General features: G+C 42.3%; 1 protein-coding gene across 1 annotated transcript in view; it reads right to left on the bottom strand.

Annotated features, from left to right (window-relative positions):
• LOC122640027 (probable inactive ATP-dependent zinc metalloprotease FTSHI 5, chloroplastic) overlaps positions 1-25,729 on the bottom strand; it is a 74,782-nt gene that overhangs the window by 38,178 nt on the left and 10,875 nt on the right. Inside the window, exons 3-5 of the mRNA XM_043833122.1 lie at positions 17,127-17,327; positions 16,749-17,042; positions 16,303-16,572 (exon numbers count right to left, since the gene is read on the bottom strand). Of these exons, the coding sequence (XP_043689057.1) occupies positions 16,303-16,572; positions 16,749-17,042; positions 17,127-17,327 (765 nt within the window). The remainder of the gene's footprint in view (positions 1-16,302; positions 16,573-16,748; positions 17,043-17,126; positions 17,328-25,729) is intronic.

The following is a 25,729-nucleotide window of genomic DNA, read 5'->3' as shown; positions in this document are numbered from 1 at the left end:
ATCATCATGATGAATTTCAGGTCTTCCTTTCTACATTTTCCGTAAAAAGCCAAAATTTGATTAATCTGAACAAAGATAGCGCCTCTACAAATAAACAAGGCCTCTGTCATTCTAGACAAACCAGTCGATTCTTCTCAATCTTCTTGTTCTTCTCAACTTGGTATCAGAGCCCAAATACATTGGGGTTTTTTTTCTCATCACTAGGAGTTTGGCCCCACACATTAGAGGCTCGGCCTCCCAAGGCTGAGCATGGTCAACTGAAATGTGCCGTCTCCACTTACTCGCTGACCCGCTAACCAGCAATGGCACCACAGCCCACTGCCACTCACCAATGGGGCCCTCGGCCCTCTCCTATTTCTCACTAGGGCATCAGGCCCACTATCAATCGCTGCTGGACACCACTGCCCTTCCCGCCAATCTTTGCTAGGGGTCCCAGCTCCTTGTTTGGTCACCGCCAAGGATGTCAAAAGCCCCTGCCACCGCCTGGGCCTCTCAGGCCCCTGTTCGATAGCCGCCTAGACCTACCAGGTTCTCCGCCATCTCACCAGGGCCTCCCAGGCCCTCTTCCGCCTCCGCCGGGGCCTAGGGCCTTCTAGGCCCCCTGCTGCCTCGTGAAGGGCCTCCCAGACCCCCTTCCACCTCTGCCAGGGCCTTCTAGGCCCCCTGCCACCTCGTGAAGGGCCTCTTTTTATGCGTTTGTTGGCCCTTTGCCATCCCTCACAACGTGCTTTAGGTCTTTGATTTGTTGATATCTTGTGATTACTTCAACTCTATGGCGGAAAGTACTGCTATCTCCACAGGGGGAGCAGAGGGTAGTGTGGTGGGTTGTTTTGCTACCCATGGCCATAACCCATCTCTTCAGATAGGTCCTACAAAACTCAATGGGACTAATTATCTTACCTGGTCTAGAGCATGTCTTCTTACTATTTGAGGGAATAATTTTTTGGGGTATTTAACTGGTGACACCCCTAAGCCTACTGAGCCTACTGCACTAAGTACTTGGTTGGCCAATGATGCTCTCAGTCCTCATTATGTCCTTCCTTTTAAACTCCATGGAGCCAACCATCAGCCCTAGCTTTGTTCTGCTGAACTCTACAAAAGAATTATGGGATGCCATCAAACAGACCTATGCACAGCCAAATAATTATGCTTAGATCTATGAACTTCGTCGTCAAGTTGTGAGAACACTCAGAAGTAGTTACCTCTCCCTGCTTACTACTTACTCCACTCTTAATACCCTATGGCAACAGTTGTATTTCTACCATCCTGTTCCCATGGCATGTACTAATGATGCTAGTACCTTTCAAAAAGACTGTGATCTACACTGCTACAGGCTTACAATTTGGTACAGCATGAGGAATAGCGCCAGTTTGTTATGATGCCCTCTATGGTCCCTACTCGATCAGCACTAGTTACCACCCCACAGTCTCTTCCACAACTGCACCTTCGCACTACCAAACCGGCCACTCCTACAAAGGAACCGGTTAAGTGTGATTATTGTGGGCGTCCTCGCCATACCAGAGAAACTAGTTGGAAACTTCAAGGTCATCCTAAAGGAGGGAGAAGTGGGAAACAAGGGCCCTCTTGCTCTAAGGTTCATCTGTCTGAAACCACTGATGGCTTTTCCTCTACTACGGCCTCCCCTTTTTCTTCAAAACAAAAATGACAGTTCTCCAACATATGATGACTCAACTTGGTACGGCACCCTTACCGTGGCTTCCTCCACTGCACCCACTAAGGTATATTTCATGTTTCTTCTCCATCTAGTCCTTCCTGGCTCCTTAATTATGGGTCCTCCGGCCATATGACTAGTTCCTCAGACATGTTTCGTACCTATCTTACCTGTTCGGGAAAGGACAAAGTCTGAGTTGTTGATGGGTCCTCATCTATTATTTCTAGTAAAGGTTCTCTGTCTTTATCTTCGGTTCTTCATGTCCCCAATATTTGTGTAAATCTATTTTCCATTTATCATCTCACTGTCGATCTTAACTGTTGTGTTCACTTTTATTCTACTTATTGTGTTTTCTAGGATCTAGCAACGGGAGCAACGATTGAAAAAGGTAGGGTTCGTGATGGACTGTACTAATTGGGCTCGATCCCTCTGGCGTACTGCACACCTCCCCCAATCTCAGCTCACACTCTTCGTTTTGACAGTGCTTTTATTCAGTTGCATCAACAACATCGCCATCCCAGTCATCCTTCTTTTCATGTTCTAAGTTATTTATTTCCGTCTTGTGCGAACTCGCAAAGCATACTCGGTCCCCCTATTTTCCCGGCGATAATTAAAGTAATGTTCCTTTTTCTATTATTCACTCTTGACTTATAGGTCCTTCCCAGTCTGTTGTGCTTGGGGTGGGATTAGATGGTTCATTACATTTATTAACAACTGTATTCGCCTGACTTGGGTCTATCTTCTTCAGACAAAATCCGAAGCTTTTTCATGTTTCTGGTCCTTTTATACCATGATCTGGACTCAGTTCAATGCCCAAGTTCAGATTCTACAAAGCGATAATGGAACTGAGTACATTGATGGCCCTTTCCTCCAGTACCTTGATGAACATTGTACCTTGTCTCAAACCTCCTGTGTTCGTACCCCCTGAACAGAATGGTAGTCCCAAACGAGAAAAAAAAAAAAAAAAAAAACATTTTTTGAAGTCAGCCGTTCCTTAATGTTTACCACTCATGTTCCTAAATTTTATTGGGGTGATGTCGTTTTTACTATGGCTTTCCTCATCAACTAGGTTCCTTCGAGTGTCATCAGACTTTAAAACCCCTATTAGTCTCCTTCAGTCCTTCCAGACTCATCCCTTGCCTCTCATTTCCAAGGTTTAAAGTATTGATATCAAGTATCGTATCGGTCGGGCGATTTTAAGAGATGTATCGTATCGTATCGGAGATACGTATCGAACGGTATAGAAATGCATGAAAATGGTCAAAATACACATGAAAATACACTTTTGGACACAAAAAAACAACATAAACAAGCAATATATAACACATATCATGCATAAACACTAAAATGGAGAATAATGTATAACCAAACAAGTGCGTTATAAAAGATGAGGTTTTTTACATGTTGTAATCATCTATAGCCATGAAGAGTATTTGATGATGCAAAGGATGATGTTGTAGCACTCCTTGATCCGTTTTTTAGTCCAAAAGTGTGAAAAACCAAGATTAATGCAAGATTTTAGTCTCTTGATTGAGAGTTTTCCTTCATTTTTCCGTTAGAAAAGGAATTGTATCGAGTCTGTGAGTGCAAATGACTTTTTTATGGAATCTATCAGTATGTATCGGTATGTATCGAGCTGTATCGGTCGATACATATTGATACGTATTAAACCACCCACAAAACCCTTTACTGGACGTATTGATATATATCAATATGTATCGGTCGTATCGTATCGTATCGTATTGGCCCGTATTGGCTGATACATTTCGATACAATCCAAGACAGTCCATTTTTTATAAAAAAAAAAAAAAAAGAGACATCGGTATGTATTGTATCGGTACCGACCGATATGATATGTATCGATACTTCACTTCAAACCAGGCTCATTTCCCTCCTAGGGTTTTCGGCTGTGTTTGCTTTGCCCATAATTCCTCTCCATTTCGGTCTAAATTGGATCCGAGAGCCCTCTGATGTATCCTTCCTTGGGTACTCGGTCTCCCAGAAGGGTTCCAAATGTTATCATCCTCCTTCCCATCGGTTACTCGTCACCATGGATGTTACTTTCCAAGAGACAAAGTCTTACTACCAGTCCTCTCTTCAGGGGAAGAGTGTTGAGGAAGATATTCCTTCTAGTGAGGTAAATCCTAGTCCTTTAGTTATTGACACTATTCAGCTTCAAGAGGAGAAGGAGAGACCTCTTCTCACTTAGTCTCGGAGGAAACAAAAGAAGCCCATCTCTGATCCACCGTGTTCACCTACGCTCCCAGATCCAGATCTTTCGTCAGGTAATCCTTCCCCATCTGATGATGATTTTCCTTATGCTCTTAGAAAGGGAGGTAGAACTTGTACCCAACACCCTATCTCCAATTTGTCTCCTATGAATCATTATCTTGGTCCTATCGTGCATTTGTTTCTTCTTTATCCTCTATGTCTATCCCGCGGGGTTGGAAAGAAGCTATCACAGATCCTAAAGGGAAGGATGCTATGGTAGAGGAAATGTAGGCCTTAAAGAAGAATGATACTTGGGAGCTTGTTCCCATAGTTGTCACGGCATCTAGGCGACCCAAGGCGTTGGAGAGGGTCCAAAATCAAGGCAACACCAACTAGGTGACCAAGGGGACTAGATGCCTTGACAACTATGCTTGTTCCTTGTCCTGAAGGAAAGAAACCAATAGGATGTAAATGGTTGTTCACTGTGAAACAGAAGGCAGATGGAACCATTGAGAGATACAAGGCAAGGGACTTTGCTTAGACCTGTGGCATTGATTAGCAGGAAACGTTTACCCCTATTGCAAAGATGAATTATGTTCAAGCATTGTTATCTTGTGCTACAAATCTTAGATGGAATCTCCAACAATTGGATGTAAAAAATGTTTTCCTTAGTTGTAATCTTGAAGAAGAGGTTTACATGGACATCCCTCGAAGCTTTGCATCACCATCTACAGCTGGAAAGGTGTGTCGATTACGAAAATCCCAATCTGGTCTGAAGCAGTCACCTCAAGCTTGGTTTGGCAGGTTCCATATCTATGCATTAGTTTGGGTACAAGCAAAGCCATGCTGATCACACCTTGTTTGTCAAGCATAAGGATGGGAAGGTTACTGCCCTTATTATCTATGTTGACAATATAGTGATAACTGGCAACAACAATGCAAAAATCTCCGTGTTGAAGACTCAATTAGCTACGGAGTTTGAGACTATAGATTTAGGATCTCTCATATACTTCCTAGGGATTTAAGTTGCCCGATCTGACAAGGGCATTTTTGTTTCCCCAAAAAAGTATGTCCTAGATCTTCTTAGTGAGATGGGTATGCTTGGCTGCAAACTGGTTGATTCTCCTATTGAAGTTAGTTGAGCTGCAAAGGGAGAGATTCAATAGATAAGGAGAGATATCAGTGTCTTGTAGAGAGACTGATATATCTCTCTCATACTCTGCCAGATATTGATTATGATGTGGGGGTTGTTAGTCGCTTTCTACATGACCTACAAACTTCACATCTTGAGGTTGTATACCGCATTATGAGATATCTGTGGGCCTTGTTTCAACGGTAAGGTTGCTCCATTGTAACCAAGTGTTCGAGTCTGGAAATAGCCTCTCTGTGAGAGCTGGGGTAAGGCTGTGTACATGATGACCCTCCCCAGACCCACAGTGGAGGGAGCCACATGCACTAGGTACACCCTTTAGCCATCTGAGGCTGGAATCCTTCACTGATGCTGACTAGGTTGGTTCTATTGATGATTGGTGCTCTACTTCAGGCTATTGTACCTTGGAAGGAATCTAGTTACTTGGTGAAGCAAGAAGCAATCAATGGTATCCAGATCTAGTGTGGAAGCTGAGTACCACGCTATAGCATAGGGTGCATGCGAACTTATATGGCTCAAAATGTTTTTTTTTTTTTTTTTGGGTAAATAAATATATTACCGAACACCAAGAGGGGCCAGGGAGAAAAGAGGGGGGGAATATACAAAAGAAGGGGGAAAGGAGGGAGGGGGGACGAACAATCAACCAGACCTACGCAGAGGTGGGAGACTGCAAAAGATGCAAATCAAGACCCCAGGAGACAACAATATGCTTGTTCCTTGGGGTATCCAAAAAATGCCTATGATGAATGCAATTGAGCTTAGAGGACACATTAAAGGAGATGGCTTTCCAAATCAAATCAAAAGATCTAGAGTTGGAAGTCCATCTCCTGAGGTTCCTTTCCATCCAGATATGATAAATAGCGGCGCCAAAAACAAGCTTCCCAATAGTGTCACAAATAGAGGTCCCAGAGAAAGTCATGTCCAGCCAAAGCCATTCTCGCTCAAAGGCAAGAATTCTCCTGCTATGAGGCTAGATCGAGGAAATGGGCTTTTTTCCAGATGGGGGAGGTGAATGGGCAAGCAAAGAAGAGGTGGAGGAGGTCTTCATGGCCGTTCCAACAAAGGATACAAGAAGGGGAGACAGGGATATTGCGGCGGATGAGGAAATCTTGGGTGGGCAGACATAGTCCAAGGATGTTAATTGGTGATCTGGGAGTAACCATTGAGGAACCTATGAGGAGGCTCTACTATGATGATAAGGCTGCAATCAGTATAGCCCATAACCCAATCCAGCATGACCGAACCAAGCATATTGAGATTGACAGACACTTCATCAAGGAAAAACTCAAAAAACTCAAACAAGGCACAAGTTTTGTGACAAAGTTTTGTAATTCAAGTGAGGGTTGATTGTCATTTATGGTGGTCCCCGCTTGATGAGTGAAGAACTTATTTTATTTCCAAGTTAGTCAGTTAGTAATTAGAGTAATTTCTAATTTTAAAGTGAGTTAATAAGTCAAGTTTCAATTTTCTGTTTTGCTTGAGGAGCAAGTCTTTGCTCTCTATTTATTGTAAGGGCTGTTCAAGCCTCCCCCACGATTTACCAGCTGAATAAAATCAGTTTTTCTTTATCAACCGATCTTGAGAATCCTATCTGTTATGGATACTCAAGATCGGTATCACCTCATTTTAGGAAACACATGTGATATGGATTTCTCCAATCACATGTGATATAAATTTCTATCTTATGAAAGATTCTAAATCCTATTGTAATCCTCTATGATATCTTGTAATCCTCCATGATCTCTTGTAATCTCTTATGATATCTTGTAAATCCGATTGCTTGTAACTCTTATATATTCTCCACATAGAGGAGAATCAGTTTGATGGATTAATAAAAATCTATTGCATTATCATTCTTTGCTGCAACTATGAACTTTCTCTCAAGTTATGTATGTGTAAAGACTTGAAGGGCTGAAGAAGCCTGGCTGGGAGAACTAAATCCACCTATCCCCAACCTTCTATTTTCTGTCTCCTTCACCTTCTCTATCTCTCCATCTATCTTTGTGCCCCTTCTGTGTTTTGTGACTGCTCAGCCATTGAAGAAGACCACTCGAGTACCTCTAGTGCTGCTCCTATGCTGCTGCTGCTGTTCCTCCCATTCGATTGAGGCTGTTGCTGCTCCTGCGATTCAATCTTGCTGCTGCAACTTGTGAGGATCATAACTCAGCAACCATTGCTCAGAATTGGCTGAGTTTTGGAGGGCTGATCCCTGTGAAGGAGACCTATACTCGATCCCAACCTGCGACCCTGCAGCTGGTTGGTTTTACCTGTAGGCCTTGACCTACTATTTTGGTGCAACCTCTATATCTCTCAACCTCACAATCAGAATTGATTGGAACCTTCTGCAGTGCTTCTCTACTATACAAACATCACTCGACCTGAGTTTGGTTCTATTCTATTGGCTGGTTTGGTTTTTCTACACAATGATCCATACTTTCTAATTTTGTGACATGTTGATAACTTGTGATCTGGTCATCCTATTTTGTTCCTGTTTGGAGGGTTTGCTGAATACCCTAGGACCTGCACTCGACCTTGATATCAGTCCTATTGAGTGGTTGGATTTTGGAATACAACCCAGGCCTTACATCTGAGTTTTGGCCCTTGCTTAAACCCTGCTATTAGGGGTTATTCTAGTTGACTGTTGAGAATTATTGAGGGTTATTTGGGACTAAATCTGACCTAGTTTAGTCTTACATAATTTGGTATCAGAGCCATGGGTGATGAGGAGAGTTCCAACCATCCTCCCCATGCTCCATTGAATAATAGTGAAGATCTTGTTGTAGTTGTTCGGCAGCTGATGACAGAGATTGCTTCCTAGAAGAATGATGTGCTGGAAGTGAAGGAAAACTCCAGGCAGCCTACTTTTGGCAGACCTCCACCTCGTCCCAATTTTCCCCCTCATCAGCCCCAAAGAGTTCCACGCAATCACTACCTTGATGATGATGAAGCTGTTGGTTATGGTGCTAGGCGTCAAAACGACAAGCACAAGGTCAAGTTGGAGCTTAGAGATTACAATGGGAAGTCAGATCCTATTGTTTTTATGATTGGTTGTGCGCGTTTGATGACTACTTTTACTGGTTTACTTTGACGGAGGAGCGTAAACTCAAGCTGGCCCGTACTAGACTGATTGGACCAAGAAGAGAGTGGTGGAGAAATTTTGAAGACAAACTGCGCCGCCAACACAATGAGCCTACTACTTGGGAGGAGATGAAAGATCATTTTTAGGACAAATACCTACATTCCACCTTCCGTAGAAGGTTGCATGACCAGCTCAACACTCTTCGTCAAGGCACCTTGTCCGTAGAGTACATGGACAAATTCAACAATTTGGTTGCCCGTACTGGAGTAGATGAGGAAGACGACCAGCTTCTGTCCCGTTTCAAGTTGGGGTTGAAGATTGAAATTCGTGACAAGATGGGTGTAGTGCCAATTGAGAGTCTCAATGATTGTTTTGAAAAAGCCCTTGAAGCGGAGGATTTGTTGAAAGCAGCCCCTAGACGCTACAATTCACAGGCTACTGAAACAAAGAAGCCTTACACACCTTCTCACCCTAGTGGACAGCCCACACGACCTTCCTACACTGCTCAAAAGAAAGGCAAAGCCCCTATGGGTGGTAGGGAGAATAGCTCTACACGTTGTTTTCATTGTGATGGCATAGGCCATGTTGCCAAGTATTGCCCCAAAAGAAGCAAGACAAACACCGTTATTTCAGCTATTGAAAACAATCCGGAGATGCTGGTTTGTGAGCCCCACATGCTACATGGGCTGTTGACCCTGACCATGAAGGGGAAGATGATGATGCCCTTTGGGAAGATGATGGTGAAGACAACCTCTATGAGGTTAATGAATTCTGGTGGCTGAACAGAAGGGTGAAGATTGGAGACGTCACTATATTTTTTATACCCTTATGACCTACGGACCAACTACAGCTCAAGTTATTGTTGATAGTGGCAAGTGCATGAACGTTGTTTCACAAGCTTTTGTGGTGAACAGACAGCTCAAAGTGGAACCACATCGGCGGTCTAAAAGGTATCATTATTAAATAGTGAAACTTTGGAGGTTAATCAACTTTGTTCTGTTCCTTTAAAAATTCCAGGTTACGAGGAAGATGTTTGGTGAGACATGATCTCCATGATACTCACTGATGTGCTGCTTAGACGCCCGAGGTTGTATGACAACAATGTTTTGGTGGGTGGCACAAAGAACCAGTGCTTCTTTGATTTCAAAGGGAAGCCATTGGTGTTGAACCCCCTCAACATTCAATTGATGAAACCAAAGTTGAGAGCAGCCCAAGCAAAGAGGCAGCAAATATTGAAGTCCCTCACCAAACAGCCTAGAGAGGAACCAAAGAAGGAGACGCACCAAGGCAAGGGACAGAAGGCTGGAAAGAAGATCCTAGCCCTTCCCCACCGTGAATTGTTGTCTACAAGTGAATAAACAGGCCTGATCTTAGCTCTTGTAACAAAAGAAATTGAACCAGTGAAAGAAGTGCCAGTTCCTAAACCAATCAAGGAGCTGCTGTCCGACTTTGAGGACCTTGTACCAGAGGACCTGCCTGATGTACTTCCACCCATGAAAGACATCCAACACCCTATAGACTTAGTGCCTGGATCAGTTCTACCGAATCTGCCCACTTATCGCCTTAGTCCAAGCGAGCATGCTGAGTTCAGGAGGCAAGTAGATGAGCTGTTGTGAAAAGGCTTCATCGTTGAAAGCATGAGCCCTTGTGCTGTTCCAGCATTGTTGACATTGACGAAAGACGTTTTTTGGAGGACGTGCATCAACAGCCGCGCCATAAATAAAATAAGTACTTCACTCCTTAGGTGGGGACCACCATAACTCCATAAGTGACAATCGGCCCTCACTTAAATTACAAAACTTTGTCACAAAACTTGACAAGTATACCCCCCATGATTCTAGGTTCAAGAGTACCAGCAACTCCCAGCCCAGTTGGGCGGGCCCAACTTAAAGTTGGTTGGCCGTATGGCCCATTGGGTTGGTCCACCAGTTGGTGAAGTGAACCAGCCCTTTTCCCATGTGATTTCTTAAAGTATTTCTTGCCAAATAGCTTGGCTTCTGCATCAAGGATATAGTAAACTAATAGATGAGTTTTGTATATGTTGAATAATGTACAACAGAATACCGTGGGGGTGTTCTGGTCCTTTTACAGTCTTATTTTTATGTTTATGTTTATGTTTATGTACTGCCCAGCAAAGTCGGCTATGCTAGGGGTATTATTGTCATTAGAATGTAATTTTTCACATTATAAATATATGGCTTGGTTAATCAATTCGATCATTCAAGCATTCCCATTATTTATGTTTTGTTTAACATAGTATTAGAGCCAATTCTGATCTAGGTTATACAAAATTTTCACCCCTTCCCCCTTCCTTCTCTCTTTCTCGATCTCTGTTCTTCTTCTTCTTCTTCTTCTTCATCTCTCCTTGGTTCTCTCCAGCCTTCAAGGGCAGCATTAATGAGGTGATCATATTATGATCTAGATGCTACCCTACATCTCACCTCACCATTGATGATTTGATTTTTTTTTTCTCGATAGTTGCTGCCTCCTATCTTCTGCGATATTTTGGGACTGCTTCTACTCTTTGAAAATCAACCCTATTAATTTGGGATATTGATTGTTCACCTTGGAACTCCAATAGCAGGCCTCTGGACAGCATCTATCAAGTTCTATCATCTACAATTGAAGACCTACAAGTTACAGCCCTTATTATCCCTACATCGATCTCAACTGTCAGGGTTTTTGAAAACCCTGACACTATATCGATCTTAGGGTTTCAGCTGTTTGATTGAGGAGATTTTTTGAGGATTGGTTCCCCTATCCTATTGGTGCACTCGACCTCAATTTCAGCCTCATATATTGCAGATTTTTTAAGATCTCAATTTTTCAAGTTTTTTGATCGATTTTGCCCATATCGATCTGTTCCTTGCTTGGCTGGCTACATCATGCCTAGATCTGATATTACCACTGCTACTTCTGGAGAAGATGGTCCGTCTAGGACTGAATTTCTTCCATATGCTGCTGCTATTAAGCTTGATGGTTTTAATTACCTCATGTGGGCCAGATCTCTCTCTTTAACTGTGGCTGGCAAAGGACTTATTGGCCATCTTACTGGCACCTCTAAACAGCCCCCTGATAAGGGCCCTCTTCGAGCTTGTTGAACTACTAATGATGCGACGGTTATGTCCTTTGTACTGAACTCCATGCAACCGGATCTCTCTAGTCAGTCTCTTCTCCTTGAAACAGCCACATAGATATGGACTGCTGCCAAGGAAACTTATGACCAGTTAGGTAATGATGCTCAAGTTTTGAGATTTAGAAGACACTCCGTACCACTACCCAGAAGGAGTTGTATGTCTTGAAGTATTATGCTGCCCTCAAGAGCTTATGGCAACAATTGAATCACTACTCTCGTTTCCAGCCTTCTATAGCTGCCGACATTACTACCTATCCGAAATATGTGGACCAGATTCATGTCTATGATTTTTTGGCTGGTCTTAATGCTGAATTTGATCCCATTCGTGTGCAAGTTCTTGGTAGGGTTCCTTTTCCAACTTTGGAGCAGGCCTTTGCTTATGTTCATACTGAAAAGACACGTTGGACTGCTATGATGTTGACTCCTACGGTTGAGAGATCAGCTTTACAAGCTGCTGGTTCCAGCCCTATTACTACCTCTGAAAGTATTGCTTTGACTGCTTCAGCAAAAAAAGCCTGTCAAGTGTGAGCACTGCAACAAACCATATTACACCAAGGCAACCTGTTGGAAATTACATGGGAAGTCTGCTGATTTTGAGGGCAAACGTGGTCGTGGTAAAACTAAAAACAAGGCTAATCACACTGAAAGTGTAGCTACAGCCCCCACTACTAAAAATGGTCTCTCCCAGGAAGAATTACAAGCTTTCAGGCGCATGCTACAGTGTTCTATTGCTCCTACTACATCTCTTCCTGCTAGTTACTCTACTCCATCAGGTTCCAACTTTGCTCGCTCAAGTATTTCCTTTGTTGGTCATTGTGCATCGGTTGTCTCCACTCCACTGATCACATGACAGGTTCTTCTAGCCTTTTTCATACCTATTCTCCTACTTCAGGCAAGGATAAAGTCAAAGTGGCTGATGGATCCCTCTCATCGGTTTCCGGGAAAGGATCCATTAGTTTCTCCCCTTCTCTTACCTTGTCTTCTGTTTTGCATATTCCCAATTTCACTACTAATATTCTTTCTATTAGTAGTATTACAAAAAATCTGAATTGCAAAGTGACTTTTTTTTCCAACTCATTGTGTTTTTCAGGAACTGGAATCGCGGAAGACGATTGGATCGGATAAAGTGCATGGTGGATTGTACTTGCATGATTGTGGACATCTTGCTCACAAGCATTACCTTCTCAACTATGTTAGCCTGCTTCTTTCTCCTCTGAATTACACCAATGTCATTCTAGACTAAGCCACCCCCCCCCCATTAGGAACTTTATCCCATTTATTTCCAGCATTAGTTAAACATTGTAATAAGAAAGATTTTTTTTGTGAGGCTTGTGTCTTGGCCAAACAGACACGTTCAACTTATCCTATTTCTAATAAAAGGTCTTCTTCCCTATTTCAATTGATTCATACTGATGTATGGGGTCCTAGTCGCAAAGTTTCTATTTCTGGTCATAGGTGGTTTGTTACGTACATAGACTGTTATTCCCAATCCACTTGGGTCTACCTAATGCACACAAAAAATGAAGTTTTTTCATATTTTCAGCATTTTCATAAGATGGTCCAGACCCAATTTAATGCCACTCTCAAAGTCTTGAGAAGTGACAATGGGAAAAAGTATATGGAAGGTCAGTTCCAGCAATACCTTGCTGCCCATGGAATCTTACATTAGACCAGCTGTGTTGATACTCCAGCCCAGAATAGTGTGGCTGAGAGGAAAAATCGCCATCTCTTGGAGGTGGCTCAAGCACTCATATTTGCTCGACATGTTCCATCTTTTTATTGGGGAGATGTTGTCCTTACTACGGCCTATTTAATTAGTAGGCTGCCTAGTCTGGTTCTTGGCTCCAAGTCCCCTACCGAGCTATTATATGGCTCTTCATCTTTTATCGTTCCCCCAAGGGTGTTTGGTTGCGTTTGTTGTGCGAGGGATACTAGGTTCCCTGATAAACTTGAGCCTTGTAGTCTCTACTGCATTTTCTTAAGTTACTCTGCTAACCAAAAGGGGTACAAGTGCTATTATCCTCTTGCCCAACGTACCCTGGTAAGTATGGATGTTGTTTTTCATGAGACTATCTCCTATTATTTGTCCCCACCATAGAACCTCCCCTTTCGTATGTTCACCATGAGTCTGTTCTTGTTCCTCCTACTCCTAGTCCTCCCTCTAACTCAGGGGGAGAGGTTCCTACACAGGGGGAGACCACCACAGATAATGTTGACATTCCTATTCAGGGGGAGATAACTCCAATCCAACAAACCATTAGTGAATTTTAGAGGAGGATTAATGATTCTAATGTGCAGACTTATACAAGGAAACATAAGCAGCTTCAATCCATTATTCCACCAGTACCCATCCAGTTGCCGAACCTGAATCCAGAACCTGCTTCTCCACCTAATAATACTTCTTCTCTTGATCTACCTATTGCTGTTCGCAAAGGTGTCAAGGCTTGCACTAAGCACCCTATATCCCATGTTGTTTCCTATGACTCCTTTTCTCCATCTTTTCGTGCTTTTGTTTCTTCTCTTTCTTCTGTTCGTATTCCTAACAATTGGCTGGAAGCTCTATCAGATGGAAAGTGGCAGGCAGCAATGATGGAAGAAATGGAAGCCCTGAAGAAAAAAAATGATACATGGGAGCTTGTGGTTCCTCCACCAGGGAAAAGGATTGTTTGATGTAAGTGGGTGTTTGTAGTGAAACAAAAGGTATGGCACTGTGGATAGATACAAGGCACGACTCGTGGCAAAGGGGTTCACTCAAACATACGGGATTGATTATCAAGAGACCTTTGCCCCAGTTGCAAAGTTGAATACTGTTCGAGTTTAACTATCTTGTGCAGTCCATCTTGGATGGGATTTACAACAGCTGGATGTGAAGCATGCTTTCCTTAATGGAGAACTGGATGAGGAGGTATATATGGACATTCCACCAGGGTTCTCTTGTGACACAAACCAAGGCAAAGTGTGTAAATTGAAATGTGAACTTTATGGGCTAAAGCAATCACCTCGAGCATGGTTTGGCCGGTTTCACAAGGCTATGTTTTCTGTGGGCTACAAACAGAGAAATGCTGATCACACTCTTTATAAAGAGGGTTGGTAAAAAACTCACCGTGATTATAGTCTACATTGATGATATTGTGGTTACTGGCAATGATGGTGATGAGATCAGCCGGTTGAAGACCTTTCTTGGACAGGAGTTTGAGATTAAAGATCTAGGAAAGCTGAGGTACTTTCTTGGGATTAAGGTTGCCAGATCTTCTAAGGGCATCTTTCTCTCCCAAAGGAAGTATGTCCTAGATTTATTGGCTGAAACTGGTTGTTAGGATGTCACCCTTCAGATACTCCTATGGATGCTAATGTTCGTCTCAAAGAAAAAGAGGGTGAACCTATTGATAAAGGCCGGTACCAAAGACTTGTAGGGAAGTTGATTTATCGCTCACACACACATCCTGACATTACTGTTGTTGTGAGTACTGCGAGTCAGTTCATGCATGATCCCTACTCTTCGCATATGGAGGTTGTTCTTCGTATTCTTCACTACTTAAAAGTCAGCTCCTGGGAAAGGTATTCTCTTGTCTCCTAATAATCACCTACGGATAGAGGCACACACGGATGCTGATTGGGCTGGTTCTCCAGATCGCAAATCTATCTCTGAGAATTGTTCTTTTGTAGGTGGCAATCTTGTCACTTGGTGTAGCAAGAAGAAGGATGTGGTGGCCCATTCTAGTGCCAAAGCATAATTTCGTGCTATGGCACAAGGCATTTGTAAGTTGCTCTGGCTGAAAGGTTTGCTACAAGACCTTGGGGTTCTTGTCCGTCTCCCTATGATTTTGTACTGTGACAACAAGGCTGCCATTAGCATTGCACATAACCCGGTACAACATGATCGTACCAAGTATGTTGAAGTGGATAAGCATTTCATCAAAGAAAAATTGGAAGAAGGATTGATTTGTGTTCTTTTTGTGAAGTCTACTGATCAACTTACTGATATATTCACCAAGGGACTGTCCGGAAAGATGTTTCATCATAATTTAGTCAAGTTGGGCATGATTGATATTTTTGCTCCAACTTGAGGGGAAGTGTTGAATAATGTACACCAAAATACCGTAGGGGTGTTCTGGTCCTTTTACGGTCATATTTTTATGTTTATGTTTATGTTTATGCTTATGTTTATGTTTATGTACTGCCTAACTAAGTCGGCCATGCTAGGGGTATTAATGTCATTAGGATGTAATTTTTCACATTATAAATATATGGCTTGGTTGATGAAATTCGATCATTCAAGCATTCCCATTATTTCTGTTTTGTTTAACAGAATACCATCCAATTACACCATCTATAAAAATTTTAAGTCAGGCAAAACATCCAATGGGTGTGGATAGGAGAGGATTCAACAAAGTTCATGCTTTGTGCTAGGAAAAAAAGGTCTAAGAAAACAGCTGGTAAGCAGTAAAATGCATAGTTGTCATGGCGACGCCATGGCGTCCTGGCGCTGGAGAGGGTTGCATGGCGACCCTCTTTGATTTCTTCTTCCTGTCTCTCTTTCCCTCTTCGATTTCTTCTTCCTGTCTTCGATTTCTTCTTCCCTCTTCGATTTCTTCTTTCCCTCTTCAATTTCTTTCGATTTCTTCTTTCCCTCTTCGATTTCTTCTTCGATTTCTGAATTTTCTTCTTAAAACTTGAGAAACAATAGAGAAAAAATAAAACATGGCTTGAGTATACATCTATTAACACATTAAAAATAGAGAAAATAAAAAATAAAACATGGTCGACATGCTCGCCATGGCGGGGCGACATGTCGATATATCGACGTGACACCCCTCCACCGACTTGGATCGCCGTGACGCCGTGACAACTATGGTAAAATGAAATACCAGCAACTGAAAAACCATGACATTCATAAGCAAAATACCCATTGATCGGTCTAATGTTAATGCTGAAGCATTATTAGGATGGATGGAAGTCTATTCTATGAGCATCATTTCAGTTAGGTTATGGTAATTAGAATACAAGAATTGATCATAAGAACTGAATAAATAAATAAAAAAGCAGAAGGATACCACTCTCCGCAGCTTCCGCATGTTTGGATTCTTACGAAAAGGCCCAAAACCAAGAAGTCTTGGAATCTTCCTCTTTATAAAGCAGATGATAGTAAATAACACATATCCATAGATGATACTTCCAATGAAAAACCAGAGAAACCATTGGATGTCATCTGTCTTCCTGGATTTGAAATTAATTTCAGCCTGAGACTGCCACTTCAGGTACCATGTTGAGTCAACAGTTTGAGTTATTTCCTCCGGCCATCCCATCCCCAGATTCATTCTCACCTGGAATAAAATACAAAGCAAAACAGGCTATCACATGACTTCTGGTTCTCGTACATTAGGAATAAAAAGGAAAATAGTTCATAAGAGGGAAGTACTTCAAACTAGGAATAAACTCTGAGGTTCTGAAACAGTGACAAAACATCTAGTTACAAGGTCTTTGCTTTATCGTTGCCTACCGGATAAGGGATAATAATCTCCACAATAGGGAAAACAATCATCATTGCTATGTCATCATTAATATCTCTGAACTTCTTTAAAACCCAATCTCTTCCATATGAGACAAGTCCCGATTTCCATAATCCAACCAGGCAATGATAAGATAGCCTCATTGTCAAGAGAAACTGTTCATAGATATCCAACTCAGAGAAAGGGATCCGCATCAAGTGAACTTCTGTCGGAACACCCGAAGCTAACATCTTGAGATAAAGCCCATCAAACCCTCCAAATTCTTGGAATTGCATTTCAAATTCCTGCAAAAAGGAAAAGCTAGAATTCTATCAGCCAGAGTTTAAAGAAGGAAACTGACAGGAATCTTATGGAGGCATTTTTATAACCTGAATATCAACATAATATTCGTTGTCATCACCCTTGAGTGTAACATACATCACAGCCCAGTCATGCCTAATGCGGACATTCTCCACAAGTTTCTTGGAAACAGCGTAAGGAACAGCTATTGAATCCATTTCCCACTGCTTTCGTTCTTCATTGTACCATGTTTTGGCAAGCACTCTATCGCGATCCAAAAGGATACGCTCCTGCCCAAAGAAAATACGTCAGCAAGTTACATGGTCATCAGATGAGACATTGTCTTCCAAAGACATGAATTATACTTCAAGGATCAATTTCATCTACTGTATACATTAAAACTTGCAGAATCTAACAAACTACATACTAACCATAAAGCACCAGTACCAGATGATAAATGGGAAAACTGAAGACATATTAAAGAAGCTCATCAATAAGAGAGAGGACAAGTGGCATATCCTTTACAAGAAAACAACTTCGTACAACCCCAAGGAACATACAGAAACACGGGAGTATTAAATAGAAATGAGGGGAAAATGTTTCCTTCACACCCCCCACTTTTCAACCACGTGGATTGATGATTTGGCAGGCTGATCGTTAGAAAGGCTTGGGACCCCTTGATGGACAAATGTCAAGTTTTGATGCATAAATCAACCATATGGCCCACCATCTATGGGCTTTACCCTTGCCTTTTGAGCAGTTTCTGTTAAATTTATTTTTTAAACTTACTTTAGGCCTTCATAATAACACATAGGTGTGTCACATTGGTCTGAAAGTTTGACCATGAATAGATGAGGTGCAGACAACAGGCCCACCAAATTTGGGACCCAACTGAACTGCCAAATGGCAGTAATATTGGATGCGAAGTAAGGAGTTCCAATGTCGGCGTGAAGAACTCCACTCCTCAAAATAAACCTAGAATATATCAAAAAAATGTACTCCAATCAGCAATAATGTCGGCCAATTTTGTTCCTTTGCAGTCTGGATGAAGAGATTCTCCAAAGAATCATCTGGTTAAGTACCTTCTTCAGAGTCTCCTGGATTTCAGTACATTCAAAAACATGTGTGTTCCTCTCTTCCAGATTGCCCAGCAGACCAGAAAATAGCAAAAGACTTCCAAGGTACTTGCCATTCTAAATTCCAAGCCAAGCTTCTGAAGCTTCAACAAGGTAACACACTCAAGGGTTCAAAGGCTGGCCAAAAAATAACAAAGTGGTAAACCCAAATTAGAGTATGGGGCAGACATTTTAAATTAGAATCCAGGACCTTTAAGGATTCAAATATTCTAAATCATGGACCTCCAAACTGTGTATGCACTCAGGAGCAAATGCTCACCCAACTGTGGACAATTTCACCCAGCCATGGCATCCTTGGGCCTGGACCTAATGCATCATGTCAAATTTGCTTAGAGAGGCAGCCGAGGTGACTTAGGGCATGGAACTAAATCTTGGTATCACACACTTCCAAGACGAAACCTTGGCTTGGTACTGGATTGTACCAGGTTTTGACTCGTTTCGACATAATTTTGGCTATCTCAGTGGTTACAACCTAGTTTGACCAAAACTGGTTGAACCAGTAACTTAATATACCCCATTCCCATCGAAACCGGTCCAAACAGACAGGTTTAGACCGAAACCTTTGAGGTTTCCCTGGTTTCGACATTGGGGGGAGCAATTTTGTTTTTGGCAAAAACTTGGAATTTTTCCCAAATTACTTCATCGATCACTACTTTTTTGCATTCTCATCAGCATTCAACCCTTCTACACCTTGTATTAGAAGATTGGAGCTTGAAGGTAATACCTTTTTCCCCAAATCCAATTTTTTGTAGAATATACTAATAGACATGATAGTTGTGTTTCAACTTTTATATGTTAGATAGAATGGCCCGATCTACGACTTCATGGAAACGGATTTTTTTTTTTTTTCGGGGGGGGGGGGGGAATTATTTATTGAATTTTCTGTTTTAAAACTTGATTTTCCCACAACAAATTTTTTTTTAAAAATAGGGGTACTATGTGTAGGATGGTGATGAAATGGATTGAGGAGAATAATGACTTGTGTCACCAGGGATCACAGCCAAGCTTTATTTATAATTAGGGAGAAAGAGTGCAAATTACAAGTATGCCCTCAAGATAAAATATACCAAAAACAGTACCCAACTCGCACAAAATAGGATGAAACACTTTGCTACTAAGCCCCTTTGGTGAAGACATCAGCCAACTAATCACCCGATTGAACAAAGGGAATACATATAATTCTTTGGTCCAGATTCTCCTTAGTAAAATGTCGGTCTATCTCCACGTGCTTGGTCCTATCATGCTGAACTGGATTATGAGCAATGCTAATAGCAGATTTGCTATCACAATACAGCAACATTGGAGACTTAGTGCTAATACCAAGATCCTTAAGGAGACCCTTAACTCTTAAGCCATAACAACTCAAATATACCATGTGCCATAGTATGAAATTCAGCCTCTGCACTAGACCGAGCAAGAACAGCTTGTTTTTTGCTACGCCAAGTCACAAGGTTACCTCCTACAACGGAACAATAGCCAGATGTGGACCTTCGATCATCTGGAGAACCTGCCCAAGGTTACTTCAACACGCATGTCACTATAAGGAGAAAAGAGTACCCCTTTGCCTGGAGCTAACTTCAAATACCTTAGAATACGATACACAGCATCCAAGTGTGTAGAGTATGGGTCATGCATATACTGACTCACCAGACTCGCAACATGAGCAATGTTTGGTCGAGTGTCGGAGAGATATATCAACCTTCGTACAAGTTGCTGATATCCTCGTTTGTCAACCAGCTCCCCATCTTTGCCTTTCAGATGTGTGTTAGCCTTAAGAGGAGTATCAACAGGGCAACAACCAAGCATCCCAGTCTTAGATAAAAGGTCCCAGTTATACTTTCTTCAATCCTTTGAGAGAGGAAATTCCCTTAGAAGAACAAGCAACTTCAATCCCAAGGAAGTACCGCAATTGCCCCAAGTCTTTGATCTCAAACTCTTGTCCCAAGCAGGATTTTAATTTTGCTATTTCAGCTGAGTCACTTCCAGTAAGAACAATATCATCAACACAGACGATTAGAACAGTAATGTGATCATCAAACTGCATAATGAACAAGCTGTGATCAGCATTACTTTGAGTATACCCAGCTGTGACCATAGCCTTATGAAAACACCCAAACCAGGCTCTAGGGGACTGCTTCAGCCCATATAATGGACGCTTTAGTTTGCACACCTTCCCTTAAGTTTTCTTGCTTGAGAATCCTTGGGGAACTTCCATATATACCTCATCTTCAAGTTCATCATGGAGGAAAGCATTTTAACATCAATGTGGTGTAGTTCCCAACCCAAGTTAAAAGCACATGAGAGGATAACTTGAACGGTGTTCAGTTTTGCAACAGGTGCAAAGGTCTCCTAGTAGTCAATCCCATATGTTTGGATGAACCCTTTCGCAACCAGCCTAGCTTTACACTTATCCACTATTCCATCAGCTCTCTGTTTAATTGTGTACACCCATTTGCAGCCCACAGGTCTCTTGCCTGGAGAGAGAGAAACTAAATCCCAAGTATCATTCTTTCCAAGAGCCCTCATCTCCTCTATCATAGCCTCTTTCCATCTTGAATTAGCCACTGCATCCTGCCAAGATTGGGAAATAGAAATAGAAAACAAGGAAGACACAAATGCACGAAAGGAAGAAGAAAGGGAATCATAAGACACAACATGAAAAATAGGGTGTTGAGTACAACTCCTCTTCCCTTTATGCACGGCAATAGGCAAATTCAAAGAGTCTGCATTACTAGGAGAGGGAAGATTACCAGGTTCTAATGAGGTAATGGGCAGCCCTGGATCTGAGGGAAGCAATTGGCTAGGTAGAGTAGTGGTAGTGGTAATATCTGTTGAACCTTTGTGAGACTGAGAACAAGTAAACACCTGCAATAGTTTAGCACTTGGTACATTATCAGTAATCGGTTGCTCCCCCTGCAGAGAAGGGTGTACATCAAGCTCAGGAAGACAATGAGGGGTTGTCAAGAGGAACAATCAGCGACACATCGTCACTAGAAAGCTCCCCTTGAAGAGGTATAGAGGAAGAATAATAAGTAGTAGACTCGTGAAACACGACATCCATAGTGACAAACATACGACGAGAAGGCAGATGGTAGCACTTATAGCCCTTCTGAGTAGCAGAATAGCCAACGAAAAATGCACTGGAGCCCCCAAGGGTCACGTTTGCTCACAAAGCGATGATTGCATGCAAAACACATACAACCAAAGACACGCAGAGGGAGAGTAAAAGTGGACCAGTGCTGGAGAACAGCCAAAGGTGATCGGGAACCTAGCACTCGAGAAGGCATGCGGTTGATTAGATAAGTAGCAATAAGGACGGCTTCACCCCAATAGTGCTTAGGGACATGCATTTCAAACATTAGAGCACGTGCGACCTGCCGACCTCTAACAAGTGGCGTTGTTACGTTCTGCAAAACCGTTTTATGCAAGAGTATCCACACAACTAGTCTAATGAATGATGCCTGCAGCAACAAGGTAAGACTGAAAAGAGCCCTTAAAATATTCCTAACCATTATCATTGCGGAGGACCTTAACAACAGCATTAAACAGAGTTTTAATCATACAATGAAAAATCTGAAAACAATGAAATACTTCACTCTTATGATGCATCAAATATACCCAAGTAACACGAGAATGACAATCAATAAAGTCACAAAATAACGATAACCAGAAATAGACGCACACCGAGAAGGCCCCCAAATATCAGAGTGAATTAAAACAAACGGTTCAGTACTCACATTCTCTGAAAGAGGGTAAACAGCACGAGTTTGCTTGGCAAAGACACAAGCATCACAAAATTAGTCACTACAATTACACTTCTGAAATATACTAGGAAAAACAAGAAATAAAGTCTTAAGAGGTGGATAGCCTAAACGCCGATGCCACCGATGTAACTCTGATAAAGCGGAAGCGGAAGCAGAAGCAGATGAATCCAACTGATGAGCCTATGGAGTCAGAACTGAAGCTATAGGAGCACTATGCTTGAGCAGATATAGACCACCACTCAATCTATCACTGCCAATCGTTTGCCCTGTCACCAAGTCTTGAAACACACAATGAGATAGAAAAAAGGTGACCTTATAGTTTAAGTCCCGATTAATACTACTAATAGAAAGAAGAGTAGTAGAAAAATTGGTCACATGGAGCACAGATAATAACGGTAGAGAGGTACAGCGGGAAATGGAGCCTTTCCCAGAGATAGAAGACAAAGAACCATCAGCAACCCAAACACATTCCTTACCTAAACTAGGAAAAAAGGTAGAAAACTTAACTAGAAGAGCCAATCACAAAGGTCTATGGCACCGGAGTCAATTATCCAAGATGAGGCAAGAGCAGAAGTACAATGACCAACAAAAGGAATACCTGAGTGCACAAAGTTGGAGACAAAAGAGGTCGAACCGGAGGCAGCGGAGGCAACAAGAAACGGAGCTGATGAAGAGTGGTGTCCAGCTTGGACATCATGCAGCGGAGAAGGAGCATCTCATCCTGTGAAAACTGGCCCTCAATAGGTGCAGGAGTCACCTCAATGTGGTGAGCATGAGCCAGATCAAAACCACCACGTCCACGTGTAGCGGTGGAGGTGGGATGGTCATGTAACTTCCAACAGTATTCTTTTATGTGGCATTCCTTCCCACAGTACTCACATTTCACCAGATCACAAGTGAGACCATCCCAATCAGATCAAGGACAAAGGCCAGTAAATCGAATAGAAGCATCCCTGGACTGAGAACCAGACCCAGTGTAGAGAGCTGATCTCTCCTGAGAAACGGGTTGAAGCATGGCTGTCCGGCGGCTTTCCTCAAGCTGAACAAGAGCATAAGACTGCTCCAGGGAAGGGAATGGATCCCGACCAAGAACCTAAGACCGAATATGATCATACTCCACATTCAATCTTGCCAAAAAATCATAAGCACGGATCATATCTTCTTATTTCTTGAAGTTGGCAGCATCAGTAGAGCAACCTGAAAGGTCTCATATAAATCAAGTTCTTGCCACATGTTGTGCAACTCAGAGTAATACTGGGACAAGGACATCTCCATCTGGGTAATTCCATGGATTCGCTTACGCAACTCATAGCTTGGGCAGCATTTCCAACTTTAGAGTAGGTTTCCTTGGCTGCTTTCTAAATCTTCTCAGCAAAGTCCAAGAGAAGGTAGCCACGAGCAAGCGAAGGTTCCATAGAGTTAATCAAGAAGGACATCACAAGTGAGTCATCAGAAATCCATTTCTATAACAAAGGACCAGCAGTCGTAGGCTTCACAACCTCACCTGTAAGGTATCTGGTAACATAGTTGTCACGGGGTCATGGCGATCCAAGTCGGTGGAAGGGTGTCACGTCGACATATCGACATGTCGCCCGCCATGGCGTTGCCATGGCGAGCATGTCGACCATGTTTAATTTTTTATTTTCTGTATTTTTAATGTCATTTAGTATGCTATAATATATGTCCTATAACATCAAAAATCAACATGAAAGTGTACTACACTACTACTAATATACTATGCCACTATGGTTTAATTCATGAAAGTGTAACTAATATCCATTAGTGTATATGAAAGTATGAAAAATTGAAAATATAGATTAACCTGTCAAAATATCGACCAATATGCCAACATATCGTGGTATGGCATCCATGGCGACGCCATGGCGTCGCCATAGAAGCCATATCGAACGATATATTTACATCCACCATGGCGTAGCTCGATATGCCACCTCTCCCAGCGCCAGGACGCCATGGCGACGCCATGACAACTATGTCTAGTAAGACCATGGGCAGCAATGGAAAGGAAGCAAGAGCGTAACCACGTCAAATAATTGCTACCATGCAGCTTGATGGAGCTAACAGGGAACGATGGGAACTCGTTATTAGAGGTGCAACTCACACCTTCGGTGGTAGTTGATGTGGTACTTTCACCAGACATGATTGTTGATCAAAAGGGAATCCCAAATGCTTGATATAGCATGGTAAGGTTGAAAAACCGGTTGAAGCAAAGGAGCATCTCAAGGAAAGAAACACCAGCGGTGATGCCGGTTTATCACCAAATTGGGTTTCTTTCCCTAGAAATAAGTCTAGGGTTGGGTTATAGACGTGTTGGGCCTTTGGTTCCATGGGTTTTCTATGTAATAGGCCACTTTTATGGGCCTAAAGTTGGGGTACATGAGTTGCATACGGGATTAGCCCTATACTTGGTTTTTTTTTCATGTTTTAGTGTTTTAAATTGAACCGGTTGAACCACTGGCCCAATTTAAGTGATTTTAGAATATTCTTTTAGGGTAGAATCTTTTTAACTTAAGTTTTATTTTAGGGTCCACACCTCTACACGAATTTAGAGGGGCTGTTTTGTATTTAGACTCAGCCTGGGATTTATTATTCCTAGGCTGCATAGGAATTTAAGCCTTTGGCCTTTATAAATAAAGGCAAACCGTTGGGCTCCTCTTTACCTCACTGCTTATGAAATTTCTCTCTTGCAAGCTGCTGCAACTTCTCTTCTCCTGTAGATATGCTTTGTGTGTGATCAAAGCAAGGTGGGATTGGTGTGTGATCCAATCGACACCTTGCGGTGTGAAGCCCGGGTGGTTCATTGGTGGGATTGGAATCTAATCCAATAGACACTCTGCAGTGTGAAGCCCGAGTGGTTCTCTTCAAGTTCTCCTTCAAGTTTTCTCCAAGAATTGATTTTTATTCAAGTTCCTCCATCAACAAGCTGCTGCCGATTACATTCTGCCCTTACAACTTACAAGTAGGAAATATTCCCCATCCCCCAATTCTGTTTCTAATCCTCTACAGCCCCAAACACTAGCTTTCCCCCTTTTCTATTTTCAATTTCCCATAACATAAAATCTCCACAGACCTAACCAGCCTACCAAAACCTGTCATATTTGGATCGATTACTCCTCTGCCATATTGGGAAACTCGATCCAAAGATTAGCCCCATCCTCCCATTTAAACCCTAGAAAACCCCACTTCCATTAAAACCCCATAAACCCTAATTCTGTCCAGCCCACCCTAACCATCAGAACATCACCCCAAGCTGGCCGAGTGCTCCATTCCCTCTAGGGAACACTCGTTCCAAACCTGGTTCCAACCCCTTCATCCTAAACCCTAGATTCCTTCAATTTTCTTTATTTAAAAACCCGAAACCCTAAACCTAATTTGCTATTAATTCAAGTTTACACACTTCCGCTCATCCAAAGATCATTGAACCAATACTGATAGACTCCCCTACACCTGCCTAACAAAACCATACCTTCAAACCCTAACCCTAATTTTGACCTAATTCCATATTTTACCCCAATCGAACTGCCTGTTCATAGCAGATCCTGAAGCTTTGGCTCCTAGCTGGTCTCCTTGCCACCTAGGACTACATTAAGCCGAAAGGTAAATTGCTGGTTTAGGTCAAAACAAGAGAATCGAGCAGAAAAAAAAAGACCATTGGTGGAAGAAAAGAAAAAACCACCGAGGGTTAAGTCATAAGGACGCTTCTCTAGAGAGAGGCAAGTTTTAAGGTGGAAGAAGGAAGGCGGTAGAGGAGAGTCTTGAGTGGGAGAGAGGGAG

Source organism: Telopea speciosissima, chromosome 9 (assembly GCF_018873765.1).
Source record: "Telopea speciosissima isolate NSW1024214 ecotype Mountain lineage chromosome 9, Tspe_v1, whole genome shotgun sequence".
Taxonomy (NCBI): Eukaryota; Viridiplantae; Streptophyta; class Magnoliopsida; order Proteales; family Proteaceae; genus Telopea; species Telopea speciosissima.
Note: the sequence above shows the minus strand (reverse complement) of the source record. Positions and strands in the feature narration are given on the sequence as shown.